General features: G+C 45.3%; 1 protein-coding gene across 1 annotated transcript in view; it reads left to right on the top strand.

The window, feature by feature from the left end:
* Nucleotides 1-27,358, top strand: part of kcnq3 (potassium voltage-gated channel, KQT-like subfamily, member 3) — a 55,468-nt gene that overhangs the window by 26,796 nt on the left and 1,314 nt on the right. Inside the window, 12 exon segments of the mRNA XM_034554811.1 lie at nt 15,099-15,189; nt 15,314-15,440; nt 16,209-16,381; nt 18,082-18,255; nt 19,645-19,755; nt 20,878-20,973; nt 21,059-21,158; nt 21,689-21,710; nt 25,789-25,988; nt 26,101-26,206; nt 27,018-27,149; nt 27,230-27,325. Coding sequence (XP_034410702.1) covers nt 15,099-15,189; nt 15,314-15,440; nt 16,209-16,381; nt 18,082-18,255; nt 19,645-19,755; nt 20,878-20,973; nt 21,059-21,158; nt 21,689-21,710; nt 25,789-25,988; nt 26,101-26,206; nt 27,018-27,149; nt 27,230-27,325 — 1,428 coding nt within the window.

The raw sequence follows: 27,358 nt of genomic DNA, 5'->3' as shown, positions 1-27,358 counted from the left end.
GAGACTAGAGACAAGAGACTAGAGATAAGAGGCAAGAGACAAGAGACTAGAGACTAGAGACAAGAGGCAAGAGGCAAGAGACTAGAGACAAGTGGCAAGAGACAAGAGGCAAGAGGCAAGAGGCAAGAGGCTAGAGGCTAGAGACTAGAGACTAGAGACAAGAGACAAGAGGCAAGAGACTAGTGACAAGAGGCAAGAGGCAAGAGGCAAGAGACTAGAGACTAGAGACAAGAGACAAGAGGCAAGAGACTAGAGACTAGAGACAAGAGGCAAGAGGCAAGAGGCAAGAGACAAGAGACAAGAGACAAGAGACTAGAGACTAGAGACTAGAGACTAGAGACAAGAGACAAGAGACTAGAGACTAGAGACAAGAGACTAGAGATAAGAGGCAATAGACAAGAGACTAGAGACTAGAGACAAGAGGCAAGAGGCAAGAGACTAGAGACAAGAGGCAAGAGACAAGAGGCAAGAGGCAAGAGGCAAGAGACAAGAGACTAGAGACTAGAGACTAGAGACAAGAGGCAAGAGACAAGAGACAAGAGACTAGAGACAAGAGACAAGAGACTAGAGATAAGAGGCAAGAGACAAGAGACTAGAGACTAGAGACAAGAGGCAAGAGGCAAGAGACTAGAGACAAAAGGCAAGAGACAAGAGGCAAGAGGCAAGAGGCTATAGGCTAGAGACTAGAGACAAGAGGCAAGAGACTAGTGACAAGAGGCAAGAGGCAAGAGGCAAGAGACTAGAGACTAGAGACAAGAGACAAGAGGCAAGAGACTAGAGACTAGAGACAAGAGACAAGAGACTAGAGATAAGAGGCAAGAGACAAGAGGCAAGAGACTAGTGACAAGAGGCAAGAGGCAAGAGACTAGAGACTAGAGACAAGAGGCAAGAGGCAAGAGACTAGAGACTAGAGACTAGAGACTAGAGACTAGAGACTAGAAACAAGAGACTAGAGGCAAGAGACTAGAGACAAGAGGCAAGAGACAAGAGAAATTAGAAAAGAGACAAGAGACTAGAGACAAGAGGCAAGAGACAAGAGACTAGAGACAAGATAAATTAGAAAAGAGACAAGAGACTAGAGACAAGAGACTAGAGACAAGAGACTAGAGACAAGAGGCAAGAGGCAAGAGGCAAGAGACTAGAGACAAGAGGCAAGAGACAAGAGACTAGAGGCAAGAGACTAGAGACAAGAGACAAGAGGCAAGAGACTAGAGACTAGAGACAAGAGGCAAGAGGCAAGAGACAAGAGACAAGAGACAAGAGACTAGAGACTAGAGACTAGAGACAAGAGGCAAGAGACAAGAGACTAGAGACAAGAGACAAGAGACTAGAGATAAGAGGCAATAGACAAGAGACTAGAGACTAGAGACAAGAGGCAAGAGGCAAGAGACTAGAGACAAGAGGCAAGAGACAAGAGGCAAGAGGCAAGAGGCAAGAGACAAGATACTAGAGACTAGAGACAAGAGGCAAGAGACAAGAGACTAGAGACAAGAGACAAGAGACTAGAGATAAGAGGCAAGAGACAAGAGACTAGAGACTAGAGACAAGAGGCAAGAGACTAGAGACAAGTGGCAAGAGACAAGAGGCAAGAGGCAAGAGGCAAGAGGCTAGAGGCTAGAGACTAGAGACTAGAGACAAGAGACAAGAGGCAAGAGACTAGTGACAAGAGGCAAGAGGCAAGAGGCAAGAGACTAGAGACTAGAGACAAGAGACAAGAGGCAAGAGACTAGAGACTAGAGACAAGAGGCAAGAGACAAGAGACAAGAGACTAGAGACTAGAGACTAGAGACTAGAGACAAGAGACAAGAGACAAGAGACAAGAGACTAGAGACAAGAGACAAGAGACTAGAGATAAGAGGCAATAGACAAGAGACTAGAGACAAGAGGCAAGAGGCAAGAGACTAGAGACAAGAGGCAAGAGACAAGAGGCAAGAGACTAGAGACTAGAGACAAGAGGCAAGAGACAAGAGACTAGAGACTAGAGACTAGAGGCAAGAGACAAGAGACTAGAGACAAGAGACAAGAGGCAAGAGACTAGAGACTAGAGACAAGAGGCAAGAGGCAAGAGACAAGAGACAAGAGACAAGAGACTAGAGACTAGAGACTAGAGACTAGAGACAAGAGGCAAGAGACAAGAGACAAGAGACAAGAGACAAGAGACTAGAGATAAGAGGCAATAGACAAGAGACTAGAGACTAGAGACAAGAGGCAAGAGGCAAGAGACTAGAGACAAGAGGCAAGAGACAAGAGGCAAGAGGCAAGAGGCAAGAGACAAGATACTAGAGACTAGAGACAAGAGACAAGAGACAAGAGACTAGAGATAAGAGGCAAGAGACAAGAGACTAGAGACTAGAGACAAGAGGCAAGAGACTAGAGACAAGTGGCAAGAGACAAGAGGCAAGAGGCAAGAGGCAAGAGGCTAGAGGCTAGAGACTAGAGACTAGAGACAAGAGACAAGAGGCAAGAGACTAGTGACAAGAGGCAAGAGGCAAGAGGCAAGAGACTAGAGACTAGAGACAAGAGACAAGAGGCAAGAGACTAGAGACTAGAGACAAGAGGCAAGAGGCAAGAGACAAGAGACAAGAGACTAGAGACTAGAGACTAGAGACTAGAGACAAGAGACAAGAGACAAGAGACAAGAGACAAGAGACTAGAGATAAGAGGCAATAGACAAGAGACTAGAGACTAGAGACAAGAGGCAAGAGACTAGAGACAAGAGGCAAGAGACAAGAGGCAAGAGGCAAGAGACAAGAGACTAGAGACTAGAGACAAGAGGCAAGAGACAAGAGACTAGAGACAAGAGACTAGAGATAAGAGGCAAGAGACAAGAGACTAGAGACTAGAGACAAGAGGCAAGAGGCAAGAGACTAGAGACAAGAGGCAAGAGACAAGAGGCAAGAGGCAAGAGGCAAGAGGCTATAGGCTAGAGACTAGAGACAAGAGACAAGAGGCAAGAGACTAGTGACAAGAGGCAAGAGGCAAGAGACTAGAGACAAGAGACAAGAGGCAAGAGACTAGAGACTAGAGACAAGAGACAAGAGACTAGAGATAAGAGGCAAGAGACAAGAGACTAGAGACTAGAGACAAGAGGCAAGAGGCAAGAGACTAGAGACAAGAGGCAAGAGACAAGAGGCAAGAGGCAAGAGGCTAGAGGCTAGAGACTAGAGACTAGAGACAAGAGGCAAGAGACTAGTGACAAGAGGCAAGAGGCAAGAGACTAGAGACTAGAGACAAGAGGCAAGAGGCAAGAGGCAAGAGACTAGAGACTAGAGACTAGAGACTAGAAACAAGAGACTAGAGGCAAGAGACTAGAGACTAGAGACTAGAGGCAAGAGACAAGAGAAATTAGAAAAGAGACAAGAGACTAGAGACAAGAGGCAAGAGACAAGATACTAGAGACAAGATAAATTAGAAAAGAGACAAGAGACAAGAGACTAGAGACAAGAGACTAGAGACTAGAGACAAGATCAATTAGAAAAGAGACAAGAGACAAGAGACTAGAGACAAGAGACTAGAGACTAGAGACAAGATAAATTAGAAAAGAGACAAGAGACAAGAGTCTAGAGACTAGAGACAAGATAAATTAGAAAAGAGACAAGAGACTAGAGACTAGAGACAAGAGAAATTAGAAAAGAGACAAGAGACGAGAATTTAGAGAAGAGGCAAGAGACTAGAGACTAGAGACAAGAGACTAGAGACAAGATCAATTAGAAAAGAGACAAGAGACAAGAGACTAGAGACAAGAGACTAGAGACAAGATAAATTAGAAAAGAGACAAGAGACAAGAGACTAGAGACAAGAGACAAGATAAATTAGAAAAGACAAGAGACAAGAGACTAGAGACAAGAGACAAGAGCAATTAGAAAAGAGACAAGAGACTAGAGACAAGAGGCAAGAGACAAGAGACAAGAGAAATTAGAAAAGAGACAAGAGACAAGAGTCTAGAGACTAGAGACAAGAGAAATTAGAAAAGAGACAAGAGACTAGAGACTAGAGACAAGAGAAATTAGAAAAGAGACAAGAGACGAGAATTTAGAGAAGAGGCAAGAGACTAGAGACTAGAGATGGTGTCGTCCTATCAATCAAACAAACGCCTGACATCATGCATGAAACCCAGAGTTTCCATTAAGCAACAGAGCTGAGTGCGGGGGGAAAGCCGGTGTCTCCATGGCGATTCGTAGACTGAGGGATGCTCCACGGCTGTTGCCATGGAGGCACACAATGCATGTCATCCAAGGCTTCGTGAAAAGAAGCTTGTGGGTGGGGGTGGGGGGCAATGATACAGCACCTTAAAGCAAACGAAGATGTTCTTTCAGATGAGGTGAGAGAGGAAAGAGGAAGTGTTGAGTATTGACGGAGCAGCTACTACGTTAGTGTGAACACAGCACTCAGTTTACTTTAGCGTAGCAGCTGCTCCGTTAGCGTAGCTTAGCACCAATCGGACCAAACTCCATCCAGAAATCGTCTTGCTGAGAGACAAAGCATCTATTCAGACTTTTTACAAAATCTGCATCATTATGTGGATGTTTCAAGCATCTCTTTTTTATCCGTTTATTGCACTGAAATAACAACAAAATAGTTTATTTGGGGTTCATACAGCTGTGGAAACATCTGCTGGTGAGCAGCCGGGTTCAAGCCACACATGTCGAGGTCGAGCTCCTCCACATTAAAGTGGGATTCCTTCATGGAGCTGGTTTTCTGCACGGGGACGATGACCTTCTGAAAGGGACGAACTCAAACGAGAGAGAACTCAACGTTAACCCATTTTTTTCGTGGGCTTCACAAAAAGCAGATTTTACAGATTTTGGGAAGTCGAGCTGCGAAGCGAACGGCGCCGGCTTGAATGTGCTGAGTGAACGCCGGCGAGGTCGAGGGTGTGGGGGTCAGTTGTCAAGACACGTGAGCCGTAACGTCACAGACGTCCACATACATTCATCCCAGTTACAGTTGACGAGCTCGTTTTCATGGTTTTCTCTGCCAATGAGTTTGAGTTCATTTGTTTGTTCCCGCTCTGCTCGCCGCACCGGCCTCGGTTTAAAGGTCCGGCTGCTTCCTGTCCGTCCGTCCCGGGATTAATGAGCGAGCCTCCGGGCGTCACCACCCTGACCGGCCAAGGTGAGTCCCGGCCTGTCAGGTGGACTCGAGGCTCCCTTCCCCAGTAATGAGCCTCCGCTTTGAACCGAAGGTCAGCCCGAGGTGGAGCCGAGCCGACTGCAGAACAACACGCTCACGTTGAGATATTCACACGTTCACCATCACGCGTCAGTCGAGGAGGAATCTTGAGACTTTTTAGTTTCTGCAAAATGTCGAAAGAGACGAACTGAAACTGGACTTTTTTAAATGAATGGCGTCCATGTTCTAAGTTGTAATTGTGACTGAAGGCTTCCGGTGAACTCAGTCGGTTTCATGCCTTTGTTTACACGTTCAATTAGAAGCTAACGAAGCGACGCTCGGATCGATCCCTGGAGGTCAATGTGGAGTCCTCTGGGGGTCCTGGACAGGAAGCCCGACGTTTCCCTTCGCTTCAGACAAACAAAACACAAAGAGACAAAGAGACGAGGAGACAAAGAGACAAAGAGACAAGGAGACAACGATACAAAGAGACAAGGAGACAAAGAGACAACGATACGAAGAGACAAAGAGTCAAGGAGACAAAGAGACAAGGAGACACAGAGACAAAGAGACAAGGAGACACAGAGACAAAGAGACAAGGAGACAACGATACAAAGAGACAAGGAGACAAAGAGACAACGATACGAAGAGACAAAGAGTCAAGGAGACAAAGAGACAAGGAGACAGAGACAACGATACAGAGAAACAAAGAGACAAGGAGACAAAGAGACAGAGAGAAAATGAGACGAGGAGACAAAGAGACAAGGTGACAAAGAGACAAAGAGACAAGGAGACGTTGCCGAGCCGAGGTGTACGTGTGATGCTGACACTGATTGCTCACGCCTCCTCCTGCCGGGCCGGTAATGGCTTCCCCGGCCTCGAGGGCGCTCAGGTGACAAATTGCAGCCTTGGAGACCCGATCCCATGTGAAGAGGTTCTGGCTCACCGGAGGCCCTGCTGAATCACACAGCTGTGGACCGCATGCGGTGTCTCAGAAGCAGAACCGTCATGTGATTGGACGCCGTCGCATTGGATGTTATGGGACAACACGACGAGTAGACGAGGAGGAACAACCTCTTTCCAGAGCCAGCTGGCGGCTGTGATTGACAGGTCTCTGCCGTGGTACTTAGAGGGCAAATATTGCTGAACTGGAGGCTTCAAAATTTAATTTATTTAGTTAAATACAAACATAACGATAATAGAAAAAATATGAAAATATTATATATATTATTATTCGATTGTATCATTACTCAGCTAATACTCTACATGGGCAGAGTACAATAAGTCTCATTGATGGTTACTTCATAAACAATAGTATTTATAAAATAATATGAACAAAGTATAATATAATTTTGTATTTATAAATGTATCTATTCATTAATATTAATATTTATTTATATATATGTATTTATGTATATGTTCATTGTAGTTATATTTATTTATATATATAAAAAGTATATATATTTAAAAAATAAATAAAAATATATATATATATATAAATTAATACATATATATATCTGTTTATATACATATATATATGTGTTTATCTTTATATATATATATATATATATATATATATTTATATGTATATATTGGTTAGGGTTAGACAACAATTCACAGCTTTGGAATATAATAAATCTGGTTTCATAACTCCGGTAAACAAGCCAAACTGTCTGCTCATTATAAAATGATGCATGAATGAGCTTAATACCCAGATCACTCTTTGTCACTCTTCGTCACACCAGTTAATAACTTCTAAACAGGCCACGAGGGCGACACCAGGCGGATTGATGGATGATGTCAGAGGGTATTGATCGATGAGTGGGCGACACCCTTAAAATGAAATGGATCCGTGGAGCCGATCACTCAACTCCATGGATCCTTAGGAGCCTCAGGTGTCCTTCCTTTCCTTAGGAGCCTCAGGTGTCCTTCCTTTCCTTAGGAGTCTCAGGTGTCCTTCCTTTCCTTAGGAGCCTCAGGTGTCCTTCCTTTCCTTAGGAGTCTCAGGTGTCCTTCCTTTCCTTAGGAGCCTCAGGTGTCCTTCCTTTCTTTATGAACATCATGCTATATTTCCACACTTCATCCTCTACTTCTCTCCTTTCCTCCTTTCCTTTGGTTTCTGTCCTTTCTTTCTATCGTCCTTTCAGTCATCCTTCTTCCTCCCCTTCTTTCCTTTGGCACTTTCCTTCTATCTGTCATTCCACTCCTTCACCCTAACAGCCTCTCCTTCTTCCCTTGAGACCTTCTCTCTGTCTCTTCTCTGTTTGTGTTACTTCCGTCATTCTTCCTTTCCTTTTTTCTTTTGGCTTTGCGTCCTTTCGATCCCTCCTCTCTTAATCCCTCCTTCTTTTCCTTTCTCACCATTTGAGAGTGAAACTAAACTCTCCTTCTCTTAAACGTCACTGCGATCCCCCGTTTAAATAAGTAGAACAAAAAGTATTTCTACTCGTATCACGGTAAAGGTTCCTCGGTCCTTTGCTTGCTCGTCCTACTCGTATCACGGTAAAGGTTCCTCCGTCCTTTGCGTCCTCGTCCTACTCGTATCACGGTAAAGGTTCCTCCGTCCTTTGCGTCCTCGTCCTACTTGTATCACGGTAAAGGTTCCTCCGTCCTTTGAGTCCTCGTCCTACTCGTGTCACGGTAAAGGTTCCTCCGTCCTTTGAGTCCTCGTCCTACTCGTGTCACGGTAAAGGTTCCTCCGTCCTTTGAGTCCTCGTCCTACTCGTATCACGGTAAAGGTTCCTCCGTCCTTTGAGTCCTCGTCCTACTCGTATCAAGGTAAAGGTTCCTCCGTCCTTTGCGTCCTCGTCCTACTCGTATCACGGTAAAGGTTCCTCCGTTCTTTGCGTCCTCGTCCTACTCGTATCACGGTAAAGGTTCCGCCGTCTTTTGCGTCCTTGTCCTACTCGTATCACGGTAAACGTTCCTCCGTCCTTTGCGTCCTCGTCCTACTCGTATCACGGTAAAGGTTCCTCCGTCCTTTGCGTCCTCGTCCTACTCGTGTCACGGTAAAGGTTCCTCAGTCCTTTGAGTCCTCGTCCTACTCGTGTCACGGTAAAGGTTCCTCAGTCCTTTGCGTCCTCGTCCTACTCGTATCAAGGTAAAGGTTCCTCCGTCCTTTGCGTCCTCGTCCTACTCGTATCACGGTAAAGGTTCCTCCGTCCTTTGCGTCCTCGTCCTACTCGTATCACGGTAAAGGTTCCTCCGTCCTTTGCGTCCTCGTCCTACTCGTATCACGGTAAACGTTCCTCCGTCCTTTGCGTCCTCGTCCTACTCGTATCACGGTAAAGGTTCCTCCGTCCTTTGCGTCCTCGTCCTACTCGTGTCACGGTAAAGGTTCCTCAGTCCTTTGAGTCCTCGTCCTACTCGTGTCACGGTAAAGGTTCCTCAGTCCTTTGCGTCCTCGTCCTACTCGTATCAAGGTAAAGGTTCCTCCGTCCTTTGCGTCCTCGTCCTACTCGTGTCACGGTAAAGGTTCCTCAGTCCTTTGAGTCCTCGTCCTACTCGTATCACGGTAAAGGTTCCTCAGTCCTTTGAGTCCTCGTCCTACTTGTATCACGGTAAAGGTTCCTCGGTCCTTTGCGTCCTCGTCCTACTCGTATCACGGTAAAGGTTCCTCCGTCCTTTGCGTCCTAGTCCTACTCGTATCACGGTAAAGGTTCCTCCGTCCTTTGCGTCCTCGTCCTACTCGTATCACGGTAAAGGTTCCTCCGTGCTTTGCGTCCTCGTCCTACTCGTATCACGGTAAAGGTTCCTCCGTCCTTTGCGTCCTCGTCCTACTCGTATCACGGTAAAGGTTCCTCCGTTCTTTGCGTCCTCGTCCTACTCGTATCACGGTAAAGGTTCCTCCGTCCTTTGCGTCCTCGTCCTACTCGTATCACGGTAAAGGTTCCTCCGTCCTTTGAGTCCTCGTCCTACTCGTATCACGGTACAGGTTCCTCAGTCCTTTGAGTCCTCGTCCTACTCGTATCACGGTAAAGGTTCCTCCGTCCTTTGCGTCCTCGTCCTAATCGTATCACGGTAAAGGTTCCTCCGTCCTTTGCGTCCTCATCCTACTCGTATCACGGTAAACGTTCCTCCGTCCTTTGCGTCCTCGTCCTAATCGTATCACGGTAAAGGTTCCTCCGTCCTTTGAGTCCTCGTCCTACTCGTATCACGGTAAAGGTTCCTCCGTCCTTTGCATCCTCGTCCTACTCGTATCACGGTAAAGGTTCCTCCGTTCTTTGCGTCCTCGTCCTACTCGTATCACGGTAAAGGTTCCTCCGTCCTTTGCATCCTCGTCCTACTCGTATCACGGTAAAGGTTCCTCCGTCCTTTGCGTCCTCGTCCTACTCGTATCAAGGTAAAGGTTCCTCCGTCCTTTGAGTCCTCGTCCTACTCGTATCACGGTAAAGGTTCCTCAGTCCTTTGAGTCCTCGTCCTACTCTTATCACGGTAAAGGTTCCTCCGTCCTTTGCGTCCTCGTCCTAATCGTATCACGGTAAAGGTTCCTCCGTCCTTTGAGTCCTCGTCCTACTCGTATCACGGTAAAGGTTCCTCCGTCCTTTGAGTCCTCGTCCTACTCGTATCACGGTAAAGGTTCCTCCGTCCTTTGCATCCTCGTCCTACTCGTATCACGGTAAACGTTCCTCCGTCCTACGCTTCAGAAACATTCGGATTGGGCTGAATCGTGACTTCCACTCGTCTCTCCGTTCATAACCGGCGGGGCCGAGAGGCGTTACCGAACCTCATTTCCTCTGCGATGACCCTAATTACACGGTCAGGAAATCTAAGATAATTAGCACTCAGGATTTCAGATTCGGTCCTTAAGTCCTTCAAAGATGAGGTCGGCCGAGTGAAGAGAAGACGGTGGACGGAGCTCAACGAGGGGAAACTCAGCGTGATCCATGAAACCTCCATGAAGGCTTTTCTTCTTCAGTTCAGTGTTAACAAACAACTTTGCTGTACCTTCAAACTACATTTCCCAGAATACCTCACTGTAACTCCATTACCATCGGAGTCGTAGTCTTTCACCACAACAATGACCTAAAGATGGAGGGCGACGCTGCAGTAAATACAACAACAACAGTTAGGTTTAGTCAACAAGAACAGTTAGGTTTAGACAACAACATCAACAACAACAGTTAGGTTTAGACAACAACATCAACAACAACAGTTAGGTTTAAACTGCATGAATATCTTGTGGGTTTTGGGGTGTTATCCTTTTTAGTGTATTTACACCATTTCGTTTGTTAATATCTGCCACTACGCATATTGAAGCTTTGGGAGGTTATACTTGGCCTCATAACAACGGTTTGTATGATATCTCATTAAAAGTCTTTTTTCACAATAAACTTCTGTCTTCAGAGGAAGTTCATAGTACCGAACGTTGACTTTTTCTTTTCACACGAGGAACAAAGTGTGCCGTGTTTGTTTCTCTAAGAATAATTTACCAACATTGCGTTGATCTTAAATTGACAAATAAGAACAACAAATACAAACTTAACCATAATATACAATAAACAAAAATACACTCATAAACATAAAAAATGACACCATAAAATAATTGAACCCTTTTCTAAAAAATAAGTTGACATGATGATTCTGCAGCTCAGCATGTAGGATGGAAGGGGGGGGGGGCAGCTGTCAGTTGCCCCCCCCCCCCCCCCCCCCCCCCACATACATGCAGGGGTCAGGATATTCCTGGTCAAACACCAGGTTTTGCATGATCAGCAGATCCCAAATCATTGCCATGAGTATCCTTTATCCTCTCCCACAGTTGAGGGGGACGGTGGGGGTCTGTGGGGAGGGTGGGGGAGGTGCTGGTGGAGGAATCCATCACTCCCAGCATGCTCTCCTGTCGGGATCGGTGCAAACGCAGACAAATCTCACCTCCTGTCACTCGTGAGCGCCTCCGAGGCTGCACTCTGTCTGTAAAATAATCCATTAGTAAATAATCCAACTGTCAAGTCGTCGCTAATGAAGTGTGTGTGTGTGTGTGTGTATATTTCTCGTGCTTGCTACATAGTGAGGACCGAATGTTTATTAACCACAGAGTGAGGACCCTTTTGGATAGTGAGGACATTCTGACTGGTCGTCACTCCCTCAAAGGCCTGTTTGAGGGTTACCACTTGGTTTTAATGATATCATTATGTTTAGAGGGGGGGGGGGGTGGCTAAGATAGAAGGACAGGAATATGTGTGGCACGGAAGGGTTAGGGTTAGCGCCTGTTACTGATTGGCTGGAATCGTGCTGCGCAGCTAATTAGCTTGGAGATATTTACTGAGTCCTAAATTAATTTCTGAGAAATGTTGTATAACATAACTGTTAAAATGTAACAATCCGTTTGTTGCTTCTGTAGCAGTCTGATGTGCAGCAGAGAGTTTAATAAATAAAACATCATCCACACAAGTTGAAAATGATTCAATCTGACAGAATCATTTCACTTTCATCTTGTGAAGCTCTTGTTATTTTATCTCGACGTTCTTCCACCTCTGCGACCCCAGAACCCTCCGCCACGCTTCGGGGAATCGAACTGAAGCGTCACGCCCGCGAAGCCGCCTCACGCCTCCTTGTAGAGATTGTTCGTCGTCTCGTCCTCGCGGTCATTAACGCCGCCGCCGTTTGCATATCGACGAGCAAATTAACTGTTAGAATTGCATCGTCAGCAACTCTCTTTATTGAATCTCGTCGGCAAATTGGTTGTTAGGAATCCTCGGGGGTGGTGTCAGCTCCGGGGAGCCCGGCAGGGCCAAGCCTCCGCTGGGGAGATGGATATAAAGAGGATTAATGGAGGGAGAGATAGAGAGAGTGAGACTCTTTTGCTCTCTCTATCTACCTCTCACTCTCTCGCTCTCTCTCTCTCTCTCTTTATCTGTGTCTCTCTGTGTATTTGTCTCTTTGTCTGTTTGTATCTTTGTCTCTCTGTCTATCTGTCTCTCTACCTCAGTCTTTTTGTCTCATTCCCCCTTTTCTCTATTTATCTGTCTTGTTGTCTTTCTCTATGTTGTCTCTTTGTCTCTCTGTCTCTTTGTCTGTTTGTATCTTTGTCTCTCTGTCTATCTGTCTTTTTGTCTGTTTGTATGTTTGTCTCTCTGTCTCTTTGTCTCGTTCCCCCTTTTCTCTCTGTCTCACTGTATCTTTGTCTCTCTGTCTCTCTGTATCTTTGTCTCTTTGTCAATCAGAGTCAGATCACGTGATGAGGGCTAATCAATGAAAGATAATCATTGAGATCATTGATGGCCTGATAATGGAGTTTAAAAATTCATGAACTTCTTGCGTTGCCGTTCAAGAGAAACTATTTGGATCCGAACTCATAGTCAGTGGAGATGAAGTCCTAACAAAAGGATCCCTCAGAGCTCCGCTGAGTGCAGCAGGAAGTGCTCCGCCTCGTATTAATGGAAGCATAATGAAGACGTTGACCAGACCGACTCTGCTCTCCGTCGCACAAGAACAGAGAAATGTAATTCCCCTAAATTTACTGTAATTTTTACTTTTAGTCCTCTGTCTTGTTTTGACCCCCCCCGCTGATGTATCAGGTCTAATGGGCATTGACGTCGCTCTGTGTGCCTTCATTGAACAAACCATTGGATGCTGAATAGGAAGCCGCCCGCGTCTGTTGGCTCGTATCGAGTTAACATCGATCTCCGTCCTCTGGATAACTTTAATTCTGGAGGCAGGAAGTTCGTCGAGAATCACACCGACTGACAGAAGCTCGCCGCGCGGCGCTCAGACTTCGACTGTCGTTTCCTCTCAGTGAATTATGTCCAACTCTCCGCTCGGCAGTAAAATATTCATGTTGTTATTGTTGTGCAGCACTTCGGCGCCGGCTAATGGCAACACAACGGGTCATGAATGATTCAGGAGCAGGTTGAGAACGAGAGGCCGGGGGCGCGGCCATCAACGCCTCACGCGCGTTGGTGAAGGATCGCGTAGCTGCAGACGGTAAACTCGAGTGGCGACGCGAAGAACTCGTGACCTTCTGAATCTGACGGGGCGGACGAGCCGATGTGGGGATCCTCGTTAAGGTGTTGTCACACAAGACCGGGTTATGTTCTCTATGAACACAATGAGGAAATGTTGTTATCAAAGTAATATGTCCACTGATAAATAAGGACTCCAACCAACCTGTAAGAGACAACAGAGAGACACAAAACAACTACAAAGAGACACAAAACAACTACAAAGAGACACAAAACAACTACAAAGAGATGCAAAACAACTACAAAGAGACACAAAACAACTACAAAGAGATGCAAAACAACTACAAAGAGATGCAAAACAACTACAAAGAGACACAAAACAACTACAAAGAGATGCAACACAATGACAAAGAGACACAAAACAACTACAAAGAGATGCAAAACAACTACGAAGAGATGCAAAACAACAACAAAGAGATGCAAAACAATGACAAAGAGACACAAAACAACTACAAAGAGATGCAAAACAACTACGAAGAGATGCAAAACAACTACAAAGAGATGCAAAACAACTACAAAGAGACACAAAACAACTAAGAGATGCAAAACAACTACAAAGTGTCACAAAAACAACTACAAAGAGGCACAAAACAACTACAAAGAGACACAAAACAACTACAAAGAGACACATAACAACTACAACGAGATGCAAAAAAGCTGCAAAGAGACATGATTCCCCCCAAAAAAGGACCAAAACGATGACCGAGTCTCAACATCACCACAAATAGGACGACCACAAAGAGATGGAAAACTAGCACAGACTCAAAGACTCAAATTGACTCCCAGAACAACTACAGAGACACAACATGACCACAAATAGACTAAACAACTCCACCGTGGTGCAAAACAGCTGCAAAGAGACACAAAAGTACCTCGAATTGACACATTGGACAATTACGAACACAAATAAACACACATTGGCCACAAATACACACGAAACAACCAAATAAAAGTATGTGTGTCGTCCTCTCACGCAGGAGAGGTGGTGGGTTCAGGGTCCAGCCGGTCAGCAGTAACTGGAGACACAATGTGCTTCTTAACATGTAACCAGAACCTCCGTCTCTTCTCCATCAAAGCCCTTCGTCCAGAATAAATGTTGCCCCTGAACACAATCCAGGTCTGACATCGGAAAATGTCAGACCTCTTACCACAACTTCCAATGAGTTCTTTTAATGCAGATTCTCTCGTGACAAAGTGTTATACATATTATATATATAGACAAAGTTTGTTTGCTCCACCAGTCAGACCAGTGTGCTCAGCACCGCTGTGTGTGTGTGTGTGTGTGTGTGTGTATTAAATTCAGCTGTGTAAAGCTACATGCTGATGTTACAAAGGGGCTTTAGTCGCTCTTTCCTCTTTTTTAATATTGAGGACCAAACTGCGTGAAACTAAATATTTGTGTTGATGAGCACTGTTATTCAATTTAGTTTCCAAAACATGTCTTCTTTCATTCTAGAGGAAAGATTAAAGATTAAAGATTAAAGATTAAAGATTGAAGTCAGTGATGAAGTGGTGAAGTTTCATGTGATATCTATGAGGTTGTTTATACACATTTATTAATAAAACTATATACTATAAAGCTTTATGCAGAGGGATTTGTTCACACAGCATTCAGAGACTCATTTATACATTTATTAATAAAATGTTGTCTCGTGAAATCTGATAAACAGGTTTTTATGACTTTGGTTTATTTGATCCTCTGAAACAATATCACATGGCCACACAGGTTTTTATAAAAACTACATTTCATTTAATATAAAGTAATGAGGGTTCACATTCCTCTACACATGGTAATTCATAAATGTTGTGATTCATTCAGTAAAAAGTAATGTTATTTAATTTCTTCGAGCTGAAAAGAGAGAAGAGCGTTTCAGTGTTTTTAAAGCAGAGACGTAGCGCCCTCTAGTGGCAGCCTTCACTCACACATACATGTGTGTATATATATATATATATATATATATATATATATATATATATATATATATATATTAATGTACTCTATGTATTCTTGTTTTGTGTCTGCAGGTTTCTGATCGTTCTGGGATGTTTGATTCTGGCCATTCTGACGACATTCAAGGAACACGAGAATGTGTCTGCTCACTGGCTGGTCATACTGGTAGGACTGGGATGGGTGGAAGCCCGTTAATCTTACATCATTTATTATTAAAAAAAACACGAAACGTAACAAAATGTAAAACTTCTTTCTCGATGACGTCATCGTTCATATTTTCCCCGTCCAGGAAACCTTCGCCATCTTCATCTTCGGAGCAGAGTTTGCTCTGAGGGTCTGGGCGGCCGGATGCTGCTGTCGCTACAAGGGATGGAGGGGGAGGCTGAAGTTCGCTCGCAAGCCCCTGTGCATTCTGGGTAAACGGCTGAACACCCTAAAAATACTGCTGTGTATATATATAAATAACATATATATATATAAAACATATATATTATATAATATATAATTAATATAATATATATTTAACATATATATATAATATATGTATATATATATAATATATATATTATTATATATATATATTATACATACATATATATTATATGTATATATTATCTGTCTGTGATTGGCATTATTGATTGTCGATTGTTACAAAAAGCCTCTTTAGAAGTTGTCTTTTATCCCGTGGTGCATGAACTCATCCAAAAAGCATCTGGGCAAAAAATTACCGCGAAGAACTGAATGCACAGAGATAAAACAAACAAAAAATGCAAAACCAGAAACTAATAACGTTCTAAAACAGGTAAATAAAGACTCTGGATTCATAAAACAGTTCAGCGGTTGATGTTTAGTCCCAGACGGTTAAACCGGGTTGCCCTCGCTCAGATCTCAACATTCATTTCACTTAAATAAGTTAAATAATCTTTTGGAAACTTTGTGATCTGCACTAGAATTTAAAGTTGTGGGTTCAATGTGAACTGCAGTATTGGCATTGTTAACACATGAATATGAATAAAACCCGCTAAATGTCATCTTTATTTATTGTTACAAAGTGCCGTTTGAATCTCATGGACGTCTTTACGTCCAGTCGGCGATTCCACAGCTCCTCCAAGACGCATTCATGACTCACGATAGCTGTGGGACAAAGGAGAACCTTTTGGTGAGTCTTTCTGTGCCGCCCTCAGACATCTTCGTGCTGATCGCCTCGGTGCCGGTGGTGGCGGTGAGGAACCAGGGCAACGTGTTGGCCACGTCGCTGCGCAGCCTGCGCTTCCTGCAGATCCTGCGGATGCTGCGCATGGACCGGAGAGGAGGGACCTGGAAGCTGCTGGGGTCGGCCATCTACGCCCACAGTAAGGTATGAACGACCCCTGTTTCATCACATCGGGGTCTCCCATCTACGCCCACAGTAAGGTATGAACGACCCCTGTTTCATCACACTGGGGTCGGCCATCTACGCCCACAGTAAGGTATGAACGACCCCTGTTTCATCACATCGGGGTCTCCCATCTACGCCCACAGTAAGGTATGAACGACCACTGTTTCATCACATCGGGGTCGGCCATCTACGCCCACAGTAAGGTATGAACGACCCCTGTTTCATCACACTGGGGTCGGCCATCTACGCCCACAGTAAGGTATGAACGACCCCTGTTTCATCACATAGGGGTCTCCCATCTACGCCCTCAGTAAGGTATGAACGACCCCTGTTTCATCACACTGGGGTCGGCCATCTACGCCCACAGTAAGGTATGAACGACCCCTGTTTCATCACATCGGGGTCTCCCATCTACGCCCTCAGTAAGGTATGAACGACCCCTGTTTCATCACATCGGGGTCTTCCATCTACGCCCACAGTAAGGTATGAACGACCCCTGTTTCATCACACTGGGGTCGGCCATCTACGCCCACAGTAAGGTATGAACGACCCCTGTTTCATCACATAGGGGTCTCCCATCTACGCCCTCAGTAAGGTATGAACGACCCCTGTTTCATCACACTGGGGTCGGCCATCTACGCCCACAGTAAGGTATGAACGACCCCTGTTTCATCACATCGGGGTCTCCCATCTACGCCCTCAGTAAGGTATGAACGACCCCTGTTTCATCACATCGGGGTCTTCCATCTACGCCCACAGTAAGGTATGAACGACCCCTGTTTCATCACATCGGGGTCTTCCATCTACGCCCTCAGAAAGGTATGAACGACCCCTGTTTCATCACACTGGGGTCTCCCATCTACGCCCACAGTAAGGTATGAACGACCCCTGTTTCATCACATCGGGGTCTTCCATCTACGCCCACAGTAAGGTATGAACGACCCCTGTTTCATCACACTGGGGTCGGCCATCTACGCCCACAGTAAGGTATGAACGACCCCTGTTTCATCACATCGGGGTCTCCCATCTACGCCCTCAGTAAGGTATGAACGACCCCTGTTTCATCACATCGGGGTCTTCCATCTACGCCCTCAGTAAGGTATGAACGACCCCTGTTTCATCACACTGGGGTCTCCCATCTACGCCCACAGTAAGGTATGAACGACCCCTGTTTCATCACATAGAGGTCTCCCATCTACGCCCTCAGTAAGGTATGAACGACCCCTGTTTCATCACACTGGGGTCTCCCATCTACGGCCTCAGTAAGGTATGAACGACCCCTGTTTCATCACATAGGGGTCTCCCATCTACGCCCACAGTAAGGTATGAACGACCCCTGTTTCATCACATCGGGGTCTCCCATCTACGCCCTCAGTAAGGTATGAACGACCCCTGTTTCATCACACTGGGGTCTCCCATCTACGCCCTCAGTAAGGTATGAACGACCCCTGTTTCATCACATCGGGGTCGGCCATCTACGCCCTCAGTAAGGTATGAACGACCCCTGTTTCATCACATCGGGGTCTTCCATCTACGCCCTCAGTAAGGTATGAACGACCCCTGTTTCATCACATCGGGGTCGGCCATCTACGCCCTCAGTAAGGTATGAACGACCCCGGTTAATGTCCAACGCGACCTCTGAACCCTGTGTGGAGGTAACTCATGTGTGTGGTCCTCAGGAGCTGATCACCGCCTGGTACATCGGCTTCCTGTCTCTGATCCTGGCGTCTTTCCTGGTCTACCTGGTGGAGAAGGACGACGTCACCGTGGAAGTGTCCGGCCACGACAACCCCACCACTCAGCCCAAACCGCAGGACTTCGACACCTACGCCGACGCACTGTGGTGGGGGCTGGTACGTTCATTCAGACTGAGACACAAATATATGTATATATTATTTTGATGAAGTCCTAACTGGCAACATTCCTTAAAGTTGTAATCCTTAAATTGCAATCCTTAAACGGGACATATCATGAATCTTCTCACAAGCCAGTCAGAAACCCTTTAGGTGCCTGTCCCTTTAAGACCCCCTCTTACAGAGAGAGTGCCTGTCTCTTGAAGAGGAGGTCTTAAAGAGACAGGCACTAAAACGGAGCGTTTTTACACAGACGGGGTAAAAACATATAATATACAGAAAATATGAGAAAGATACTGTGTTTATTATCATTAAGCACACAAACAACCACTACACACCTTAAAGAGAGCATATGATGTCCTCTTTAAGATTAAATGACTATCTTTAGAGCTGGTTACTGAATGCAAGTACTTCAAAGGAAGCATGCATAAAGAGTATGAAAAATAGAGGATGAATCCAGAAAGTCCGAAATATTATTGTATTTTAGAATTGTAGTGATATTTGGAATCTTGATTCACGAGTTCACTGATTGACAGCTCCGTCAGAGACTCCTCGGCTCTGATTGGTTGTTGGAACCTGATTCACCGATTACCTGTCTGTTCTACCGTCAGCATGTAGTGACACTATAAGCAAGCGTGTTTGTTTTGTTACTGTCGCTTTAAATGCACGTCATGGAAGACCACTCGCTCTGATTGGACATGTATTCTGTGACACTATCAGGGATAATATGACGTAATAATGTTAACGCTGCAAAGTTAAGGGTTCCATACATTAAAGTGACCAAAGCTGCCTTTGGGGTGAGAAATAACTACATCTGACAAGTTAAGTGTGATATTAATTAGATTTAATTGCTTTGGGCTGTGAGGCTGCAGCTTTTGGCGGTGATCCAAACTCTGGGAGATCTGCCGAAACAATGCCAACAATATATTCTGCTGCGTTCAGGCGTCGTCGGGAAGCTCTAACTTCAAATTCAGCTGCTTAAAAACCTGACGTTCTGTTGGAAAATAATAATACAAAAAGGAGCCTGCAGCCTGTGAGCGAGCCCGTGCTGTAGCTGATGAATGAAGCACCCGGCGACATGACCTCATCAAGGGGGCCGTCCTTCAGCTAGGGGGGGGGGGCGGAGTTCAAGTTCCATGACAGCGAGCATCTGCCCCGCTGAAGTGTCCTTGAGCAAGATACTCCATCGTCGCCATCGACGGTGCCGTGAACCCTTTGAAACGCTGAGCCGGCTCACGGCCGATCCACACGGAGGTCACGGAGGTCACGGAGGTCACAGTGTGTGTCGGTGCAGAGTGTCTCAGCGTGTTCCTGTCTTACAAATACCTCCCGGCAAACAGTCAACTCTTAGAAAAGCGTTGTCTTTATTTGTCGCTCTTCTCTGTGCAGATCACGCTGACCACCATCGGTTACGGGGACAAGACCCCGAAGACCTGGGCCGGCCGACTGCTAGCCGGCACGTTTGCTCTGATCGGAGTGTCCTTCTTCGCTCTGCCTGCAGTGGGTACTCACTCCTGTGTAGAGCTTATGCACAGCAGCAGAAGCACTGTGTGAACAACACATCGGCATATGCATGACGTTATGCAGCTCTGTGTCTCTTTGTGGTTGTTTTGTATCTCTTTGTGGTTGTTTTGTGTCTTTTTGTGGTTGTTTTGTATCTATTTGTAGTTATTTTGTATCTATATGTAGTTGTTTTGTATCTCTTTGTTTTTGTTTTGTATCTCTTTTTCGTCGTTTTTTGTCTATTTGTGGTTGTTTTGTATCTATTTGTAGTTATTTTGTGTCTCTTTGTTGTTGTTTTGTATCTCTTTGTTTTTGTTTTGTATGTATTTGTGGTTGTTTTGTGTCTCTTTGTTGTTGTTTTGTATGTATTTGTGGTTGTTTTGTGTGTCATTGTGTTCATTTTGTGTCTGTCGTTGGTTTGTGTCTCTTTGTGGTTGTTTTGCTTGTCTTTGTAGTTATTTTGTGTCTCTTTGTGGTTGCTTTGCATCTCTTGTGGTTATTTTGTGTCTCTTTGTAGTTATTTTTATTTGTCTTTGTGGTTGTTTTGCCACTTTTTCATAGACATTGTGAGCCTTATTTGAGTCTTTACAGAGTTTTTGCATTTAGTCTTCTTATGTCTCTTTGCAGTTGCTTTTTGTCCTTTTTTGTCCAATTGAGTCTCTTTGTGGTTGTTTTCTCCTTTTTTGTATTTGTGGTCTCTTTGTCAGTTTTTGCTGTTATTTTGCATCTTTCTCTAGTTATTTTGGTCTCTTTGAACTCTTATTGTGTCCATTTGTGGTCAATAATTTAACTGTTATTCTGTTTCTTTGTGAACATTTTGAGTCTCTTCCTGGTTTGTGTCATTTGTCTTTGGGTCTTTTTTTGCAGCTGTTTTGCATCTCTGTCGTTCTTTTGGTCTGTTTGAGTCTTTTGTGGTCTTTCTTTCCTTTTCATAAGCGTTCATTGTCTCTTTGAAGCTCTTCTTGCAGCTGTTCTGCATCTCTTTGTTGCCACGTTCCATTTCTTTGTGGACATGTGGAGTACTTGTCTATTTGACTGAGTTCAGTAGTCCTTCCTCGCCTGCTGGTATTCGTGCACAGCAGGCTGATCCAGAGTCAGCTGACTGTGTTTCCGCTGCAGGGCATCCTGGGGTCCGGCCTGGCCCTGAAGGTCCAGGAGCAGCACCGGCAGAAGCACTTTGAGAAGCGCAGACAACCCGCCGCCGGGCTCATCCAGGTGAGGCCCGCCTCCGCTCACGGAATCACACCGAAGCGCTCACGTTCGACTGTTTAACCGTGACATCACTTCCTGTTTCCTCAAGTCTGCCTGGAGATATTATTCCACCAATCCAATCAGGGAAGACCTTATTGCCACGTGGAGATTTTATGAAACCATCATCTCTCTCCCGTGTTTCAGGTGAGTAACCTGGCCCGTTTCACCCCAAATGACGCTCACCATATCTTGTTGTTTTCCTCCAGTATGAATCTATATTGTTAAACTACATTTACTTTGAGATGAAAACTGAAACATTGATGAATGTGCACTGTCCCTGATAAAAGAATAAATGAATAAAAAAACAATAATTCTGTGTTGAAATCATCAGGAGGAGAGATAGTTATTGTTAGCTGTTAGCAGCCTTAATGGTGCTATTATTATTATTTTTATTATTAATATATCTTCAGGCAGCCTCCTGACACAGATACTCGCTTAAAAAGCTGTTAATTGGCAACTTATTAATTGCAGCTTTGGAAAAAGAGCTTATTGAATAATACTTGTGCATTTTAAGACCTTGCTCTACACAACCAGGGGTTAAATATACACATATATATATATATAAATATACACATATAAACAATATAGCTTGTCGAAAGCAGACCTCAAAGGCATGAAAGTCTTCTGGTTATTGAAGCTCCTCTCTGTTCTCCGTAACTGTTCTACTCGTTCTCTCTGCATCACTTGGAGAACATAGCGAGGTGGTTGAGTCTTTAACGAGCCCCATAATGATCCCCTCGTCCACCTCTAAACAGCTTCCCGTATCAATTCACCAGTGCAATGAATCTCAGATTTGGTAAACATGTGAACGGGGATGTGAATCTCTGACGTCCACTTTGATGACGTGGAGGCCGAGGTTTTATTTTAGAAACCAATTAGTGAGAACATTAGTTATGTTTCATTTAGAAGGAGTAATTAGTGGCCGAGACGGTCTTTAGGTTTCCCTTCATCGTGTAGAAGAACATTAACGAGTCCCTACAGTCAAAACCTGTCAAGGGAAATCTCACTGAGGAGGTTTGATTCGTGGACTTAATGCTTCTCGTCTTCGTGAGCTGAACGATGTCTTGAGTCTGTCGCAGGAATCAATACGCAGTCGCTTCTGGCGACCTCGCTGTAACGACATGACTACACAGCTGAAGACATGTTTCACAGTTAGCAGACGGTTCAGAAATACGGTGTAGAAGTCTATGCTTCATGTGTTAAAGCTGCACTCTCTCTCCTGACCACCAGGGTGGCGACTCCTCTGGTTGTATAGAAGTCTGTGCTTCATGTGTTAAAGCTGCATTCTCTCTCCTGACCACCAGGGGGCGACTCCTCTGGTTGTGTAGAAGTCTATCCTTCATGTGTTAAAGCTGCATTCTCTCTCCTGACCACCAGGGTGCGACTCCTCTGGTTGTATAGAAGTCTGTGCTTCATGTGTTAAAGCTGCATTCTCTCTCCTGACCACCAGGGGGCGACTCCTCTGGTTGTATAGAAGTCTATGCTTCATGTGTTAAAGCCGCATTCTCTCTCCTGCCCACCAGGGGGCGACTCCTCTGGTTGTATAGAAGTCTATGCTTCATGTGTTAAAGCCGCATTCTCTCTCCTGACCACCAGGGGGCGACTCCTCTGGTTGTATAGAAGTCTATGCTTCATGTGTTAAAGCTGCATTCTCTCTCCTGACCACCAGGGGGCGACTCCTCTGGTTGTATAGAAGTCTATGCTTCATGTGTTAAAGCTGCATTCTCTCTCCTGACCACCAGGGGGCGACTCCTCTGGTTGTGTAGAAGTCTATCCTTCATGTGTTAAAGCTGCATTCTCTCTCCTGACCACCAGGGGGCGACTCCTCTGGTTGTATAGAAGTCTGTGCTTCATGTGTTAAAGCTGCATTCTCTCTCCTGACCACCAGGGGGCGACTCCTCTGGTTGTGTAGAAGTCTATCCTTCATGTGTTAAAGCTGCATTCTCTCTCCTGACCACCAGGGTGCGACTCCTCTGGTTGTATAGAAGTCTGTGCTTCATGTGTTAAAGCTGCATTCTCTCTCCTGACCACCAGGGGGCGACTCCTCTGGTTGTATAGAAGTCTATGCTTCATGTGTTAAAGCCGCATTCTCTCTCCTGACCACCAGGGGGCGACTCCTCTGGTTGTATAGAAGTCTATATAAATGACTCTACTTCTCTTGATGTATTCCCTCAGTAAACATTGTAAACATTAGTTTTTGGTCTCAATCTCTAGTTTCAAGTCTTCTTCAATACAGCGTGATGTTCATTTAGTAAATTATGGTCATCTAGAGTCAAACAGACCATAAAGCAGGGGACGCTTTAGGGGCGGAGCTACCAGGTGATTGTCCGTTCTGGTTGTTCAGGTTTTTTGGTTTTAGAACTTAATCTCTGTCACATTTGGTTTTCACTTGATGAATGTAAACATTTTTAAAAGCTTTTTAAACCCTCGTGGGAAGTTCATGTGACGAGCAGAACGATTCCAGTTGAAGATGCATTGATAACCATGAAGCCGTCACACACCGTCTGATTCTATCACAGCCTCATTACACCGGAGCGCTCCACTGAGCCGCCATGTTCAACATGCAGGATTAAGTTACTGCTGCTGGAAGGGGGGGGGGGCAAAGGTGTAGACCCGGTGGAGATACAGAGCTAGACGTCAGGAAAGGAAGCGAGGGACCGAAAAAGGAAGCGACAAAGGTGTAGACCCGGTGGAGCGAGGAGAGAGGGAGGAACGGAGAGTTTTAACAGAGGAATTAGTCGTCTGACATTATCTTGTTGCTCAGAGCGAACAGGTGGACGACTGCCAGCTGCTACAGCGGGGCTGCCAGCTCCGACAAGAGTGTGTGTGTGTGTGTGTGTGTGTGTGTGCCGTTGTGTTAACACTTCAGAACTTCGAGTGGTTTCTTCCCTTTTTTCCCTGTCAAAGGTTATTTTTGGTGAGTTTTTCCTGATCCGATGTGAGGTCAAAGGTCAGGGATGTGTACAGATTGTAAAGCCCTCTGAGGGGAGGTTGTAATTTGTGATATTGGGCTATAGAAAATAAAATGAATTGAATTGAATGAGTGTACAGTTGGTGGAGTGCGTTGTCTGGGTCACAGGTTTCTCAACCTTTGGTAAGTGTAAATATCCCCAAGACGATAAGTGAGAATAAAAAACACAACAGTTGAATTAAAGATCTGTAAAGCTGTATCTCTGCCTGTCATGAATCCAAATGGAATGTATTCAAGGTCATATTTTCTCAACTCACGCCTTTTACTTTTAATATCCCACGTCAATATTTCCGTAACAAACAAACAAAACAAGCTCCCTTTGCGTCAGCGCGTGGAGCAACGTGAGCTAACGTTAGCATTGAGATATTTAAACCCGAACGCCTTGAAATGACCGTTTCATCGTTTATTTTTTGTGAATTCTTGACCACATGAAGATATATTTAAAAAAATAGATATAAAAAATTCTTGAGCACATGAAGATATTAAAATCTAATAAAAAAATAAATAAAAATAATTAAAAAAATAAATAAAAATGTCACCGAAATGGTGGTTTTCTTTCCTCAGTATTCAGTGAAGAAGCAGTCAGAAAGAGGTCCTCTCTTCCCATTCTGCAGCCTCTCAGCGTCCCGATCCTCCACAAAGAGCCTCACATTGTGTCTCCTGTGGGAGCGAAGTCGCTGAGAGCGCTCCACGTTTCAGAGGCTCCGGTTACCCCGGCTCTCGGCCTGTTCCAAGGCACACGGGAGTCTTATTTTACCCAGGGAGCCCTCGTCTTTGTGCTGCCAAATATTGACAGCTATCGGCCGATAAAGGAGTCCCCTCGCAGCTCTCTGAGGCCTCCTTACGCCGGGAGAACCGCATTGTCACGTTTGAGGCGGCAGACCGGGAGAGATTAAATGGAGATTCAAGGAAAAGTCTAGAAGAAGGGATTCCTTGAGAAGATGCTGGTGTTGTTTGGTTCGTCTTCAGAATTGCGAGAAACATTAAAGAAATGCCCCAAGAAATGTCTGGAAGGCCCTCCAAGCCGGTGATTTGAAAGATCTGGTATGTTTACTTTGGATCTCTCAGGAGTTCAATGCGCTCAATACGTCTGATGAGGTAATCCCAGAAAAGCTGTTCAACACCGTAGAAACCGAAATGACTTCTAGATGGAACCCTTTGAATATACATATTATTATTATTACTATTATTAGCACCATTAAAAGGTGCAAATGGTTAGAAACCTTCACAGTCGGTTCTAGGGGAAACCCTTTATGTTGGGTTCTAGGTAGAACACTGAAAGGCTGAAGAACCCGATATGGTTCTAGTTAGCATCTTTATTTCCAAGAGCGTAGATGTAGGAAGACTCAAAGATCTTTAGCTGTGAATGATTTGTTTTGTGTCACCTGACGTGGGTTGAAAGAACAAACAAAACCACATGTATGAACCATCTGTAATTGGACCTCTGTAGAGATATTTTGAGGCCTGGACTTTGGGTTAGAACTACAATGCCTGCACACAGGTGGGTGTAGTACAACTCTTCACTGAGAAAGGACCTGAAATCCTTCAAACTGTTGAGATGTTCCAGTCTGCAGACCTTCACCAGGTCTAAGTCGATAGATGGGACAAGATACACACAGTCAGCAAACATCTCCCCAAAGCTAAAGGCCTCTTTAACTCTTAACATCGTCATAATTAAACAATCATTCTCACCATTGTGAACAAGACACGTGTTAAAAGGAGGTTGGTATAGCGCTGTACGATATCAGGACGTCCTCATCCTCCATACTGTATCTCTTCTTCCCCCTTTTCTTGTGGTCCCGTTTCAGCCAAAAGCTGAGTCTACTCGAGCGCGTCCGCCTCCCCAACGCGCGGCCGTCGGTCGGGACGACCAAGAGGCTCACGAGTCACGGCGACTCCATCGAGGAAAGTCCCTCCAAGGACCCCAAACCCGCCGGCTTCAGTAACCGCGAACGCTTCCGCACCGCCTTCCGCATGAAGGCCTACACGCTCCGCCAGAGCTCTGAAGGTACGGAAGGGAAGGCCACGACCCTCGATAGCACGAACTTTCAGCTTCATTTATGTCACCGTCGTATTAACTTTCTATGAATTTGCGCCTCGAGGTTTTTTCTCCTCGTCAGATGGCGGCGGCCTGGCAGAACCAGCCTTAGAGGAGCGGGGCTTCCCCCCGGACATCCTCATGGAGGAGATGATCCCCACACTGAAGCTGGTCATCAGGGCAGTCAGGTGGGGAGCCGTGAATCTCATGATGGTTTCTTCCAGTGAAACAGCATTGATTGCTTTTGTTTTGTCCACGAAAGACACAGTTGGTTCATGTAAGAAGAGGTGTTGTTGTCATTAGTTATTGTATTTTAACACTCAGTACAAAGAATACAGGAAGTCATTTTAAAAGATGGTGATTCAAATCAGGAGAAACCATATTTGAGTAAAGAAATCAATCAATCTGCTACTGCAAAATAAGATTGGTGTTCAGAGAGCGTGTTCGGGGCAGGGTGAGCAGAGGGAACCAGAGACCAGATCCCAGTCTGGCTTACAGTGTGCTGGTTCCATCCGTTGACATGATGCAGGAATTCAATCTAGCGCGAGGGCCCGCGAGATGAGTGATTAACCCCGTGAAAGTGGCGCTTCCTTCCACACCATTATTTTGGGTCTGAATGGGTCTGAATGGGAACGCTCAGACCTGGAGGAGGTTTCAGTTTCAGGACCCGAGACTTTCTGCCAAACACTGAAGGAAGAGGGGGAGCTTGTGGGTGGCAGGGTGAGCTCAGGATGGGAGATGACTCCACAATCTGAAAGAGGTTGGGTTTGATCCCACGTACGTTCATCAAGCCGGTCTTTGATCCCAGCTACAAGTCTGTAAAGGGTGACATCGTACTTTCCCTTTATTAGATGTCAGATAGAGGTTTCACAAAGCAACGTGAGCTGTCGCCCCCCAAGGGAAACAGTCTGTGTGTCCTTGGGAGGGATTATTTAACCCAGACCAGTTTTGGTCTCGCAGTTTTGTCTGAATATGTATTAATATGTCTTTGTCTCACAGGATCATGCAATTCCTCTTGAACAAGAAGCGGTTTAAGGAAACTCTGAGGCCGTACGACGTGAAAGACGTGATCGAGCAGTACTCCGCTGGACACCTGGACATGCTCTGTCGGATCAAATACCTCCAGACGAGGTCAGCATGCTGTTTGTAGTGAAGCGGAGGCCTCCTCTTCCTCCTCTTCCTCCAGCTCATCCTGTTTCTCTTCCTTTCAGGATCGACATGATTCTGGCCCCTGGACCCCCCCTCACCCCCAAACAAAAGAAAACTCAGAAAACGCCCTTCACCTACCCGTCCAGTCAGTCGCCCAGGTACCGACCACTCAATGTCAGCACGCTGTATCG

This window comes from Cyclopterus lumpus, chromosome 17, assembly GCF_009769545.1.
Source record: "Cyclopterus lumpus isolate fCycLum1 chromosome 17, fCycLum1.pri, whole genome shotgun sequence".
Lineage (NCBI taxonomy): Eukaryota > Metazoa > Chordata > Actinopteri > Perciformes > Cyclopteridae > Cyclopterus > Cyclopterus lumpus.
Note: the sequence above shows the minus strand (reverse complement) of the source record. Positions and strands in the feature narration are given on the sequence as shown.